At 44.6% G+C, this 16,181-nt stretch overlaps 1 protein-coding gene across 4 annotated transcripts in view; it reads right to left on the reverse strand.

Moving 5' to 3' along the window:
• Window positions 1–399: 399 nt before the first annotated feature.
• Window positions 400–16,181, reverse strand: part of MAP9 (microtubule associated protein 9) — a 276,353-nt gene continuing 260,571 nt past the window's right edge. For 3 of the 4 annotated variants that reach the window (XM_085641710.1, XM_085641708.1, XM_085641707.1), the window contains exon 13: window positions 1,973–3,804. In XM_085641710.1, the coding sequence (XP_085497836.1) occupies window positions 3,685–3,804 (120 nt within the window). In that variant the 3' untranslated portion in view covers window positions 1,973–3,684. Of the gene's footprint in view, window positions 3,805–16,181 lie in introns of all 4 variants that reach the window. The other variant, XM_085641709.1, reaches the window with a different exon arrangement.

Here is a 16,181-nt window from a genome sequence, read left to right on the forward strand (position 1 = left end):
GTGGTGAGCCTTCACCTCCTTTAGGCCTGTGTGAAACGACTGGTAGCACCAGGCACCCATAGATGAAATTGTACAAGGATGCAGGATGGCAACCACTGATCTCTGCATATCCCCTGTGTCATCCTTCCCAGACTACACAGGAAGCTTGGAGACACAAAGACTGACAGAAGACAACAGTGATTGAAGGGAAAGAACTTGAAGTACATAAAATGAATGTGTGAGGGTCACAATGTGGGCATTTGTCCTCAGGTAGACCGACCAGCAGTGAAAAGTGAAACAGGCATTGGTAATGACTTTCCCCTAACAGAGATCCTGATTTTTGCAGAAAGAATTAAACCATTCTGAGGATCACACATCACAACAGTATAAAGTATTACAAATAAAACGGAACAGGTAATATGTTTTAGTAATAAATCTTTTAATACAATTATAAAAACATAATATTATCCAGAAAATGTTGGCGAGTAATTCACATATGTTGCTTGAAAATAGTCTACCAGAAATATTTTTTATACTTTTAAATATACAATAGTTTAATGACATTAAGTAAATAGCTTAATGAAATTAAGTAAACTATAGCATTCTGTCTAAAATCACATATTTTATCAAGTACACGTATGAAATGGTAGAGCTGCACTTAAGAATCTGCTTCACAAACTGAACGCTAAAGCCAAAAAACAGGCATTCTGCTTCAATCAAGACTGCTCCAATTTCACGTTTTTTGGTATACCATACTAAACAAGTAATCAAGAAAAATATATTTGTATGTCGTCCAAGGAAAAACTGTTTTATTTATCTAAAACGTATTTTGCTATTTGCAAGTATTTGTTTGTTTGCAGTGCAATCTCAAGGCGAGAGAAATGTACATTTCCATTTGTACGTTGCTTACTTGTAGGACCATATGGCACCTTTGACAAGATCGGGGCCCACTCTCACCTCTTGCGTGCATTTTCAATCTAGATCAAGGCTATCTGCTAGTGCTCCTCACTCACCCAGAGTCATCAACATTGCTGATGCACGAGCCATACCTGTGAAATGTTGTATGTAAAAGCCCTGCCGTACAGTTTCATGTATGATGTTTCATTTGTTTATGAAAAACTGTTTAAAATGGCTAATGTTTATTTACCATAGCTCAGCTGTACATTTCAAATAACAAATACCCTTTTTGGTTTTCAACATGCAACACTTGGTTGACCTGAAATTTGCCACTCGGATTTGGTGTAGAAATCTAGCATAAATAGACCTCCAGTCTGTGGACTGAGCAACCAAATTAAAATGTCGCTGTGCAACTGACGCACCACAACTAATGACTGGTTGACTATTATTATAAGAAGTAGCCACTAAGATGACCCGGGGACGCAGTCACAGAAAAAACCCACAACATTATTTTCAAAACACCCATGTTTTCACTGTTCTATAGAGGGACCCATCACTTACCTTCAAGGCCGCTTTGAAAGTAATGTGGGTTTTATTCCTTAGTCAAAAAGACTCAGCTGAAAGTGCTTAAATAATTAGAATGTACATTGCTTATTATCCTCAATTGCAAATGTGTCTCTCACAATCAAGCATTAGGTTGTAGACAGACCCAGTACTGGCCACGGAAAGGAAAGATCTGTAGCAATAAAGTGCAATATTGAATACATAAATCAAGTACCTATATGAAGATACCACTAACAATGTAACAAGACAATACGTGATACGGTTGTTATTTGTGCATTTTCTAAATAAATATATGTCTGCATTCTGAGAACGATGGGAGCATTACAAAGGATTTGAATAAAGACTTGAATAGAGAGCATTAATACAGTCCAGTGTTGAAGATAACATCATGTTCCAGGCCACCATTTGCTGGGCCAATAGAGAAAATAGGAAGATGCACTGGAGAAATCTTAAGCGAATGAAGCAGAAGATAACCAGTAAGCTATACTATAGGACTTTTGTGAGATTTATTTGTATATATTTCATTTTTTTTCTATAGCTAAAACTAACCCAAAGTCATTTTGTACCAAAAACTACAAACAATACAAAGCCGCAGGTTTAAAAACACACAAAAATCACAATCAATATACAAAACAAAAACAAATTATTTGCAATGTACATACATCAAGAAAATAAACTTTCTGTAAAATTATCTACACAACAAGAAATTATTTACATATAATTGTTATGGTGCAAAATCCCCTTCAACAACTGTAAAAACTGCAACTGAAAGATCATACAGGGCATTATCTCACAAATAAAAGCGAAGAAAGATAAGGATAAGTTTAAGATTTAGAATTCTTGGATAATGGAAAAATAAATGGTTGAGCACAAAATAGAAGTGTCTCACAGACAATTTTGGACTTCCTCTGGGATGTAGTAGGCAGCACACTATTTCCGCCTTAAAGCCCAGGCAGACATTTTTTAAACATAGTGCAATCTCTCAAAGGAGCCAGGGAACCCCTTAGAATATGAGCTAAAGCCGAAGTTGCAAGTCCTGTATTCAAACTCGTAAACTAAATGAACAGCTACTTTGAGACGTTTGAGGTGATCCTTCCAAGAAGGCATTAGCCAATCGATATGTCAAGAAAAAAACGGTGTGAAAATAGATACAGGATTAAAGTTAAATTTGAAATTTTAATTACATTAGGGAAATTCGGGTCATGTCCAAAATTCATGTTATGCTAAATTTGCATTACAGAATCCTGTGAAGCATTTTTTAAGGATCAAATAGCACAAGTAAAAAACATCTTGCAAGAGATCAGTGGAAGACTGGTACACGCGGAAAAAGGCTCTCCGGTTCCAATCAGTCTCCTGCTGGTATCTTTTGAGGATATTTTTCTGCAAGGTAGATGCTCACTTCAAATATAATTTCACACATGCCAAAGCTCAATTGTCTTAGCATTAGGGTAGGCACCACAAAAGTCTTACGGATATAAGCAGTACTGGTAAAATCAAGAAAGAACCCAAGAGAGTCTACACAATGCACCACCGCAACAGATGTACCATGTGGGACTATGAAACAATTACAGAATTGAAAACACATCAAGGAAGCAGGAAACCGTGCGTGCTATTTGCTTGAGTATGATATTAAAAACAGCTATGTCGTCCTCATCACACTTTTAACCCTAAAAATATGGCCTGTATCCAACCAATTCTACCTGTATTTTTGCAGAGTTTAATTTCAAACAACCGTATTGCATACATCAGCCAACTGCCTATAGGCATGAATCCAAAATGGCTCAGGAAATTATTGTAGACTTATGTTAAAATGAGTACCGGTGTATCAAGAAATACAAAATCAAAAACAAAAACCAAAAACAGGGAAATCAATTCACGTGAACTAAACTTCTGCAGGGGTTGGAAACAGAGGAGGGTGTTGATGTTTTTGCTATACTAACAGCAGCTTAGTTTGGCAATGGGAAAACTTACTACGGTGCACAGTGGCATTAAAATGCGAATGTTTTTCTTATTCGTTTTATCATAAACATTTTCAAAAAATGTGCGATTACCAACGAATATTTAGAGTACTTCCCTCTACGGACACAAGGGAAATCTTCAAATATTGTAGAGATTTATGCACAAACCATGAAAGGGCTTCAATTTTTTTTAAATAATTAATGCAAGATATGACCCCCAGCCTTCTCAAAATCAGTTGTTTAGGAATAAACATTAGTCTATGAAAACTGAGCATTCGATTTTGAATCATTTCCCCATTGGCACAGTCCTGCCAGGAGGGCTCCACGGAGGTATTGGCTCCTCTTCTAAAATGACTTGGAGTTTTTTCTGTTTTTTCACAATTTTATCGTTTCTTTCTTTCTTTTCCTGTAGAGATTAAAAAGCACTAAATTAGAGGAACTAGACTTCAGTGATATAACATAGATATCGAATGAAAAGAAAGAGCACATGAATACATTCTTAAAGTAGAAAGTATTGCAGGACTGTTAGCACACCCATCGTTATAAAATCTCTATATAAATATTCCTTTATCAATTCACTGTTTCAAATATTTGTGATTATAGTTCACTTTCATTAAGCACTATAGTTAGCCAACCCCAGATTTCAGAAATTATTCAAGTGCAACATTAATAACGCATTATAACATACACACTTAAAACTGGAAAACATTGTGGTTTTTCAGATTGACCCCTCCAGGTTTGAAATTCAGAGCGTGTGTAAATGCCTTTGTTTTTCCCTTAAAAAGCATGGCTTGAGGGGCGGTGCTATACCATTGGGGAACCAAGTGTCAAAATCTGGACCCCTGCTCAACTGGACCCCTCTCTCGACAGAAGACACCTTGATGACCATGAAAATATCCATTCCGTAGCACCCTCAGACCCCTGCCCAACTCACATCTTCCACAGAGCTGCCTCAGCCATTGCACCCGAACTCCTTCAAAACTGCCACTTTCCCCAATGACTGAAAACACGCCAAAGTCACCCCCCTCCTGAAGAGACCCTACACAGACCAGATGGACCTCAAAAACTTCAAGACCTTCTACCTGCTTCCTTTCGCAGCCAAAGTCATTGAAAAGGCCGTCAACACACAGCTCACAAACTTAATTGAAGCTAACAATGTCCTAGACATCTCCCAATCTGGATTCTGCAGCAACCACAGCACAGAGACCTCCCTACTTGCTACCACCAACTAAATCTGCTCCCTCCTCAGCCAGGGCGAAACGGCAGCAATCATCATCCTGGAACTCTTGGCTGCATTCGACACCATCTACCGCACCCTGGCCACCAGAGTCCACAAGGCCGGCATCCGTGGCAAGGCCATCAACTGTATATGCTCATTCCTCACTGGCAGAGCTCAGCGAGTCAGACTCCCGCCCTACCTCTTGGAACAGACAAAGACCAACTGTGGAGTGCCCCAGGGCTCCTCCCTCAGCCCCATACTCCCCCCTCAGCCACCCTCGCAACCACCATCAGGAACCACAGGCTCAACATCATCTCATATGCCAATGACATCCAACTTCTCCTTTCGCTCACCAACAAACCCAACATCACCAAACAAGTTCCAAGAAGGGATGAAAGCCGTCGCCATCTGGATGAGGAACAGCTGCCTAAAAGTCAACTCTAAGAAAACAGAACTCCTCAACCTTGGCTCCACCCCCTCCACATGGGACAACTCCTGGTGGACCCCCGCCCTCGAAAATTCTCCCATCCCGATGGACCATGCACAAAACCAAAGAATCATCGCTCACAATCAACTGCCAGATCCACGCCGTATCATCGACCTGCTTCAAGAACCTCCGCATTCTTCAAAAGACGTTCATATGGATCCCATCTGAATCCAGAAAAACTGGCATGTACTCCCTTATCAGTAACAGACTGGACTACGGCAACGCTCTCTATGCCGCAATCAACAAGAAACTCCTTTGCAGACTCCAGATCATCCAGAACGCCGCAGCCAGACTGATTCTCAGCATCCCCCACCACAGCCACATCACCCAACACCTCCGCTATTTCCACTGGCTCCCAGTCGAAAGAAAAATAACCTTCAGACTCCTCACCCATGCATACAAAGCCATACACAACACTGGACCAACTTACCTGAACAACCGCCTCTCCTTCCACGCACCCAAAAGACACCTCTGGTCAGTTGACCTCTCTTTGGCCAACGTCCCATGCATCTACAAGGTCAGACCAGGAGGAAAATTCTTCTCCGACCTCACAACCAAGGCCTGGAACGACCTCTCCCTCCACCTCTAGCTAGCCCCCACAATGCACCAGTTCAGGAAGGACCTCAAGTCCTGGCTCTTCGGATGACCCCAGCACTCAATGGAGCCGCACCCCCTTCCCAGCACCTTGAGACCCTCGTGGGTGAGTGGCTGCACTTTACCATCCCTGATTGATTGAATCTGTACACTAATACAATTAAGGAAAACTTTAAAGGTTTAAACCAAGCTTAGATATGAAATTAAAGATGTAATTTTACTTCAGAAAAAATAATTCAAAATTTGACCACATTATTTTGTTTTTAATTATAAAAACTGCACCATTGAAGATAAAATAACCAGCTATTGAAATATATTTTTAAGGGAAAAGTAGCTGAATAAAAAAACAACATTGACCTCAAGAGGTTTTCGAACAGGTCTATGAAATGGGAGCTGCATTCAATGTGCCATGCTCAAGTAGAGAGATGAGGAGCTGACTCCTCAGCCTGACTCCACTTTTTAAATATACTTAGCGTTGAGTTATTTATCATCGTCATTCTAAAACAAGCTGTCTGCAAACTTCATGACACAAAGGCACATTCAGTTTGCACAACATCTTCTTGTTTGATTATAAGCAGAGTATGAAACCTGAAGTCTAGTTAAGATGCCTGACTATCTGCATCTCAGGGTTGCTTGGTACTTAAACCAAGATATAGAGATGGTATATCCACAAGAGGTGGTGCATATTATAAACACTGTTTGCAGCTGGATTTTTCCACCTCATTTCTGCATTGCTTTTCACTCATAGTCAGCTAGATTAGACTGTCGTCAGTTTTTATATAAACACATAGACTTGACCACTTGAGAGAGAGAAGCCTTAGCACCCGAGCTGCTAAGAAAGAAGTTCAATCCCAGACTACTGGTTGCTGTCCCTTTTTGACTGAGATTGAACACATGGAGTCAAACCTGAATTCAGCTCTCTCCTCCTCATCCAGCTGATTGTCTTATAACACATTCAGGGCTTGAAAAATCATAAAACTTTTACTAACCCTATAGGTCTAGTAATTTTAATAATGTACTCAAACTAACTGTAATGTACCTGACCTGTGAACTGGTCTCAAATTGTGTTATCCTAGGCAAATATGTTGTCTTATGGATCTGCGTTTTTATTATCACATAAGAGAGCACCATTCAAATATGCAAGTTCACTATTTCTGCTCTACAATAAACTTATTTTATTTACTAGACTCGAGTCCATATATAGGATACACATTATCCCTGGCTTGCCTCTTAGTTCACTAATAGCATTGTCATCTGGGCAGGAGCAGTAATAATTCCCAGTTCATTTTAAAAACTCACTTTTGATAAATATATCAACAAAGCATGATGTGGTAGTGCACTGTCATTTTAAGATCACATGTTTTGCATTGAAATGGCCACAAACATTTCCCACTAACATGTAGTTTTACTGGTAATAGCCCATAAACAATGATTGTTAATTGCGTTTCAGCAAAAATATTTAAAATTTGTACATCACCAATTTGTTTTGATCCTATAAAAAAAAAAATTCACCACAGAATTACAAAAACTGGTCTTTATAACTAGTGATATATATTTGAAATGCTTGAACACTTCACTTAGCTATTTAAGTGTTGTGTAGAAAAAAAGTTTGACATATTATAGCCTTTCATTTAACATGCTTTGCACAGTTCAATTGTCACACAGTTTATTTTACAAAATCCACTAACTTCAGTCACAGAAAGAAAAATAAATGTAGGAAGAGAAACTGAATTTTGATCACTGTCTCTGACAGCCAGCAAATATGACAAGATAACAAGATTTAAAGGCATTTTTATGGCTCCTTCACTTTGTGGGCAATAAACATGCCTTTAAATCTTATCATGTCACATTAGCTCTGTTTTCAGAGGCAGAGGTCGAAAGGCAGTTTATCTTCCTACATTTACTTTTTGTTCTGTGACTGAAGTTAGAGGATTTTCAGCTGACCAGAAAGGGTGAGTAGTACCTAATAATAGCTCGTCCTGAATAAATCTTGCTCAAGAATGTGAGTGGGCAAGGGGATGTTTTGAGCCCGACACTGTGTTAAGGTATGAAATGCGACAATTGCAACATTCTCACCCTCAGGCAAAGTTGGTGTATTTTAATGCTCTCAGAATAGTGATAAGAGTCCATGTAGGATTTAGGAACATATTTCTGAGAAACATGGTAGAAAGGTTTGTCGTATTTACATTCATGGTAACCCTGAGAATAAAAATATGCTTTATATGGCTTGTAGTCCCACGGCATGAACTAATTAGCAGATTACGGCAATAAATGTTTTTGGAACATACATTGTGTCATTAATAGTACTGATGATTTATGGTGACATTCTAAGAACAAAATGTGGGTTTCCCAAACACCACTATGTCCCTTTGAACAATGGGACTAATTTGCATATCAGAAAGCAATTCTCCCTCTTGAAATAGGGCAGAGCTCTGCAGTGAACCAAATTTGCCTTCCTCATTTATAGCACATTGATCTATATCCTTGTGTTGTAGGGTAGGGGAGCTAAACCTGTAGAATTTCGGTATACCCCTAAACATAACATGGCGCCCAACGCGGGACTTCAGATTATGTTTGGGGGGCCCATGAGTAGTCATAAATAAACACACTCAAGAGAAACATCAGTACAAATAAACAGGGATGACCGTTGTAATCATGGTTCAAACCTCCTTTAGATAAATCAGGGTAGTCAAGCTTGACTCTTAAAAGGATGAAATCCTCATTAGCTGTTTTCAAGTTTTGGATCTTATTGATTGAATCTCTTCTCCTAAGATGAAGGCTCATGCTGAAGGTGTGATAGGAGTTAATTACAGGCAGCTACACAGCACAGGCAAATCGAGTTCCACAGCGGGTGTGGCAGTTATCTTTGTATTAGCTAAACATGTATTTGTAAAATGTTTGAAATATGAAATATTTAACTTATGGGTGTTGTTTGAGGCACTTGTTGCAAACACAGCACACTCCTATGAATATCAACCAGTTGCGGTACTTAAGGATACTTACCAATACCTGTAAATGCTTCTTACATACCAGGAACATCAAAATTGGTTTGAGAACATGAACACACACACACACCAAAACACACACACAAACACACACACACAAACACACACACACACACACACACACACACACACACAGTCAGATTGGGGCCTCTGAGTAATGAAGGGGCTACCTTACCAGAAATATGCATAATATCAAAATCCAGGTGCACTAACTTTAACAGAAGTTGTAGCACTATTAAATAATGTAGTCAGAATGTACAGAGGACTTTTACAATATGTATTAAGGACTTTAAATAATAGGCCGGTTCCAGTAGGACCTATGGCACAAGGACAACTTGCCATTCAGGAGTAAGTCCACAGACAATAAATGCAATCATGAGAAAAATATTCACAAAGCGTGACAAAATACCCTCCTGAACTGCTCGCAAAGACCAAACAATTGGAAGAGGTATACCCTCACACAACACCCCAAGGTAACCATTGAATTCTTACTATATGCCTATCATTAGAGATGATGCCACTCGTAGGAAGCATTTTTGCAGGCATTTATATTACAATGCACAGTACACCCTCATTGACGGTACTCCCAGAGAAAATTAAACAGGTCCAAAATAAACAAGGAGCTGTACTAGCCTTGGATCTGGGTATGAAATTAATTAGTAATTTTGCCACAGTTCCTCTATTATTTTAACTAATATTTGTGGGGAAGCATCAGCACTGGCTAATCAACAGAGAATGGCAGCTTTTCGGCACAGGATCAAGAATGTGAGCTACCAAGAATCATAGCTGATACCTACACCTAAGTTGCGGGGGCGGTTGGTGCATGTGGGAGAAAGGGGCGGTGCCCTGCCACACAGAGGCGGAGAGGAGGAGGAGAAGAATGGAATACAGGATCAGCTCAGTATAAGGACTGAGAGGCGTGCTTTTTTTCTTTGCAGGGCATGTAACTGCACCTGTGCCAAGCAAGGTTCTTACTCGACCATGAGGCTCAAGTGCAAGTGCTTATGTAATAGAAGGGTGTGTCCTCTTGTCAGTGTTACTGGTTTGATCAGTCCGGGAGCAATGCTTGTGGCCCGGGTGGGGCCAACTCAACTCAGTGCCATAGGTTTCAATGAGAGGGGGCAGGTTATTTAAAAACAACCAACATGTTAGTGGGTGGTGCAGGCTGGAAAGAAACTCATGGGTTCCATGGGAGCGACCTTTGACCCTGTCACAAGGCAGGTCGCTCCCCCTATCCGCCACGTAGCCCCCTGTGGGTTGAACCTCCGTTGCCGCTTTTGCCGCCTGACTGCTCGCTCCCTTTTTTATTCTGTACCCCTGCGCTTGGCTTTCTGTGCCACTTTGTTTTTTCATTCTGTGCCCCTGTGTTTTGCTTTCTGTAACCCTGTGCTCTGTTGTCCCTCTTCCGCCATCTTTTCCTGCCGTTTTTTCCCCGGGTTTCCCCCCACCGCTGAGCCCCTGCGGCCCCGCCCCCTTCACTCTCATTGGCCGCCCCGCTCCCACCTCCCAGCTGCTCCTCCCTCCCTCTGCCCTCATATGGAGGCCACGAAGCGGTGGTAGAGAGCGACCTTTGACCCTGTCACCAGGCAGGTTGCTCCCCCCATCCGCCACGCAGCCCCCTGTGGGTTGAACCTCCGTTGCCTCTTTTGCCGCCTGACTGCTCGCTCCCTTTTTGATTCTGTACCCCTGCACTTGGCTTTCTGTGCCACTTTGTTTTTTCATTCTGTGCCCCTGTGTTTTGCTTTCTGTACCCCTGTGCTCTGTTGTCCCTTTCCCGCCGTCTTTTCCTGCCGTTTTTTCCCCGGGTTTTCCCCCGCCGCTGAGCCCCTGCGGCCCTGCCCCCTTCATTCCCAGGTTTTCCCCCGCCGCTGAGCCCCTGCGTCCCTGCCCCCTTCACTCCCATTGGCCGCCCCGCTCCCACCTCCCAGCTGCTTCTCCCTCCCTCTGCTCTCATATGGAGGCCGCGCAGCGGACGCGCAGCGGACTAAGGCAAGCCCGTCTGCGCCCGTCCGCGCCTGGACCGCACCCAGCGCCAAAACCCCTGGACCCCGCACCCCTCGCAACGCCAGACTGCACTACGACGCAAGCACCCCTCCACGCACTCAACACCAGACGAGACCACCCCTGCTACCGGGCCACCCCGAAACGCACCCAGGGGCCTTTCACCTGCCGGAACTGCAGATTCACCAGCATCCAACCCTCCACACCACCAGCCAGAGAACCCAACCACCTCCGCTGCATCCTCCTCAATACCCGCTCCGCTCGCAAGCACGCCATCGAACTCTGGGACCTCCAGGACTCCACCGCCCCCGACGTCGCCTTCCTGACGGAGACCTGGCTGAACGCCACCTCAGCACCAGACATCGCCATAGCCATCCCACGGGGCTACAAGATCTCCCGCAGAGACCGCACCAACGGAGTGGGAGGAGGAATCGCCATCATCCACAAAGGCTGCATCAAAATCTCAACGAACACCGATGACACCCTCACCACCGCCGAGCACATGCACTTCCAGATCCACACCGACCCCAACACCACCCTCAGAGGAACTCTCATCTACAGACCTCCCGGACCCCGCCCACAGTTCAGTGACACCATCGCCGACCTCATCAGCACCCACGCCCTCGCTTCCACGGACTACATCCTCCTCGGGGACCTGAACTTCCACCTCGAGAACAACAACGACGCCAACTCCACCGCCCTGATCGACAACTTCGCCAACCTCGGACTCAAACAGCTCGTAACGACACCTACTCATGCCGCTGGACACACGCTCGACCTCATCTTCTCCGCAAGCCCCCACGTCTCCTTCAACCACACCACCGAACCACACTGGACCGACCACAGATGCATCCACTTCACCTTCAGAAAACCCACCACACACCACCGCACCCAACAGCTACCACGCCTCTGCTGGGGCAAGGTCACCGAAGACCAACTGACTACCGCCCTCGCCCTGAGACCACCCACCGACCCAGACACGACCAACCTCACACAGTGGATCAACAACTGTGCCAACACCCTCGCCCCTCTCAAGACCTCTACAACCAACCAAACCAACAAGAAAGCCGCCTGGTTCACCGAGGACCTCTGGATCTCCAAGCACACCTGTAGGAAGCTGGAGAAGAAATGGCTCCACGACCGAACACCAGACAACCACACAGCCCTCAAGAGCGCCACACGCAGACACCACCAACTCATCAGGACCGCCAAGAAGACCGCCTTCAAGGACCGCCTAGACAACAACGCACACAACACCAAAGAGCTCTTCAGCATCGTGAAAGAACTCTCCAACCCCAGCTCCAACACCAACGACATCCCGCCATCTCAAGACCTGTGCGACTCCCTGGCCACCTTCTTCCACCGCAAGATCACCGACATGCACGACAGCTTCAACTCCGACCCCCCCGCACCCACCACCGAATCCACCACCCCTGCGACTACCGCTCGCACCAGTCGCCTGACCGTCTGGTCCAGTGTCAGCGATGAAGACACCATCAAAACCATGAACTCCATCCACTCCGGATCCCCATCGGACCCCTGCCCTCACCACGTCTTCAACAAAGCCAGCGCAACCATCGCGCCCCACCTCCGGAAAACAATCAACTGTTCCTTCGAGACAGCAACCTTCCCTGAAAGCTGGAAGCACGCGGAGATCAACGCCCTTTTGAAGAAGCCCAAGGCGGACCCCAAGGACCTCAAGAACTTCCGGCCCATCTCCCTGCTGCCTTTCCCGCCAAAAGTGACCGAGAAGATTGTCAACAAACAGCTAACCCGGTAGCTCAAAGTTAACAACATCCTGGACCCTTCCCAATCCGGTTTTCACAGCAACCACAGCACCGAGACCGCCCTCATCGCCGCCACTGACGACATCCGGACCCTGATGGACAAAGGAGAAACAAACGCCCTCATCCTCCTGGACCTATCAGCAGCCTTTGACACGGTCTGCCACCCCACCCTATCAGCACGCCTCCATGACGCCGGTATCCAAGAGAAGGCCCTGGCCTGGACCACATCCTTCCTCTCCAGCAGAACCCAGAGCGTCCGCCTCCCACCCGTCCGCTCCAAAACCACCGAGATCATCTGCGGCGTCCCACAGGGATCCTCCCTCAGCCAGACGCTGTTCAATATCTACATGGCCCCCCTCGCCCACACCGCACGACAACACAACCTCAAAATCATCTCCTACGCCGACGACACCCAGCTGATCATATCCCTCACCGAAGATCCCCACACTGCCAAAGCTAACCTCCACAGAGGAATGAAGGCCGTAGCCGACTGGATGAAGGACAGCAGACTGAAGCTGAACTCAGACAAGACAGGGGTCCTCATTCTCGGACCCACCCCATCAGCCTGGGACGACTCTTGGTGGCCCACGTCACTAGGCACAGCCCCGGTACCCACGGACCACGCACGCAACCTGGGGGTCATCCTCGACTCCACTCTCTCCATGACCGGGCAAGTCAACGCCGTCTCCGCGTCCTGCTTCAACCCCTCCGTATGCTCCGCAGGATCTTCAAATGGATCCCCCTCGACACGAGAAAAAACGTTACCAAGGCCCTCATCACCAACAGACTCGACTACGGGAACGCTCTCTACTCAGGAACTACAAACAAGCTCCTGAGACGACTCCAACGCATCCAGAACGCCTCGGCCCGATTCATCCTCGACGTCCCCCGCTGCAGCCACATCACACTCCACCTGAGAGGCCTACACTGGCTCCCCATCAACAAAAGGATCACCTTCAAGCTCCTGATCCACGCACACAAAGCACTGCACAACACCGGACCCACCTACCTCAACAACCGACTCAGCTTCCACACCCCCACCCGAAGCCTCCGCTCAGCCAACCTCGCCCTCGCCACAGTCCCTCGCATCCGAAAAACCACCGGCGGCGGCAGATCCTTCTCCTACCTCGCCGCCAAGACCTGGAACACTCTCCCCACCATCCTACGACAGACCCAGGACCTGCGGGCCTTCAGAAGACTCCTCAAGACCTGGCTCTTCGACCAGTAGCCCCCACCCTCCCCAGCGCCTTGAGACCCTCTCGGGTATGTAGCGCGCTTTACAAATGCAGTGATTGATTGATTGACCCTCCTTTTTCTTTCTGTTCACTGTTGGTTGGAGTTTGTGAGGGCATGGGGAAGAGTCCATCAAGCAGATGAACTCACTGACCCTGACACAGCCCTTCCTAACATCCAATCAGCAGTGAGTAGAATCTTGTCAGAAGAGCAGATAAGCTGTATCCCTGCTTACGGGAGTGTGTCACACATTCAGTGGAGTCCCTCCGTCACAGTGAGTGCTCCTGTACTAGAGATTTGTAACGTGCAACAATACATTGCAATACTTTGCTGACACACATACCGTCAAACAGAGCCTATATGTCACCTTCCTTCCCAATGGTCTATAAACCTACTATCCCAGTTTACCCAGTTTACTTATTTTCAACGTCGGTCAAATTTGCGAATGTACTGGGAACCCCCAATGATCGTGAGTCGGTCCTGGTGTGGTGCAGAAGCAACCTCTGCATAATGCATCAGTTGCTCTTTTAGCTTTCGTTAGAAGCCCTTTAGACACAACTTATTCAAACTTTTGAAATCAATGACCGATTTAGGAGCTGAAAACCTCTGTAGTTAGAAAGTATCACAGTGTCTAATTTAAATTTAATTACTTTACATTTCAAATTAGAAATCACCATCTCTTGCATTCGTTGGTGTTGGCTGAAACAAGCCCTTGTATTGCATCCCCATCACAGGCCTTGATTTACATGCACTAAACAGGATGTCTTTTAGCTTTTCTTGTTAAGTTGAACATGCTTTTCGGCATGGCATACCAATTTTCTAACATCACGCTGCTGTTGAACCAGTGGTGCTGCTCACAGTCCCAACCAGCAACCTGCTGAATATGGTACTATATGGAGTGTTTTCAGACAGCAAACAAGGCAGTCAGGTATGGTACTATGTTCTCATCGGCCCAACATCCTGTGATTCTGAGCATATCAATTAATCTCCCTATGCCCAAAAATGAATGTGATCTTGTGTAATGTTAATGTCCTCAGCTGATGGATAATTGTTATTTTTAATTTAAAAAAAGCTCAGTTTGGAAGAATAAGCTTTTTATTCACCTATTGTTAAGTGTTATGCAGTATTATTACTTCCACTAGTGGCAGTGAATATAACTGCATGAAATGAAATGCATTACCATTACCATTTACAGCTTTCTGCTTTATTACAGCCTGCCCTTTTTCTGTTACTCCAGCCTTTTGAATATTTTGGTTTTATTATAGATTGTGTTGTTATGTTGTCAAATGAACTGGTTAAAGCTGTAAAATGTTACTGTATTTAAAACAAATAACTGTAGCATACTCTGTACTACAGTAACATCACCGAGCAGGTCTCAAGTGGAAAAACATCCTTAAGGATAGTTGACTGCTGTACAGAGTCAGAAGGAAGTGTTTTTTCAGTACATTATATGAATGCTCTCAATAAAGAGTGCCTTCCAGAGATTCAAATGATTGGGATAAATGTATGTGATGTAGTTCTTTTAATGGGAACTGGTTATTATGATATTCAGATCTGGCCTAGAGGCAGCTTTCTTTTAACTTGTTTTTGTTTTTGGTTGTACAGAAAAGAGAACATAATTGCCAAACATAATTAACTGCACTCTTGTAAAATCGATGAAGGGAATTGTGCCCTACCACTTTATAAGTTCACCAGCCGCCACTGCTGTGACACCTTAGAGACACAACTGGTAAAACTGCATATCAAAAGCTAGGGTGAAACAGAGTAGCATTAAAAATATCTGAAGCAAGAAATAAGCAGAAAGGGAGGGAGAGAAAAAATGGACTGGATCTCTGGCAGAGCAGTAATCCTGCAGGGGTAATAACAGTCTGGGGAAAGGCAACAAGATTAAAAAGCTGGATTGGTATCAGTATTCTGATAGCTGTTTTTCCCGTTCTTTTCTGGACTCTGATGATAGGAGGTCAGAGAGAGAGTCTTGCAGTGAATACAGATGCAGACACGAATATGCAAAACAGAAAGGAGAACCAGAACGAAGCGCTGAGGTTACTATAAAGAAAGAAGAGAAAGGTTCTGACCCCAAAACAAATGTTAAAAAGAAGAAGGAAGCCGGGCTTGCTTAAAAACACGCAGTGCATACAATGAACACTTCTGTAGAATGGGAGACGGGTACAGATGCTTCTGGAAGTAACAATAGTGCAGCAGACTCTACAAGAGTTTCTGGTGGTGAATACAACCGAGAAGTACATACAAGTTGAAACCCTTGACAGACAAGTAAACCTTCCTGATAGGGTTTACAGTGTAGAAATACAACTAGAAGAGGATATTATGTGCACAATAAAAGCAATCTTCTGGTCACATTTATCTGATGCCTATTACATAATCTTGGCAGAGAAGGGCTCACCTCCAGTCTTTGTTAGGGAAGTACCCCAGGGAGAGGAGTTGATTAAAGTATCCTTT

The sequence above is a fragment of the Triturus cristatus genome, chromosome 2_2 (assembly GCF_964204655.1).
Source record: "Triturus cristatus chromosome 2_2, aTriCri1.1, whole genome shotgun sequence".
NCBI classification, from domain to species: Eukaryota; Metazoa; Chordata; class Amphibia; order Caudata; family Salamandridae; genus Triturus; species Triturus cristatus.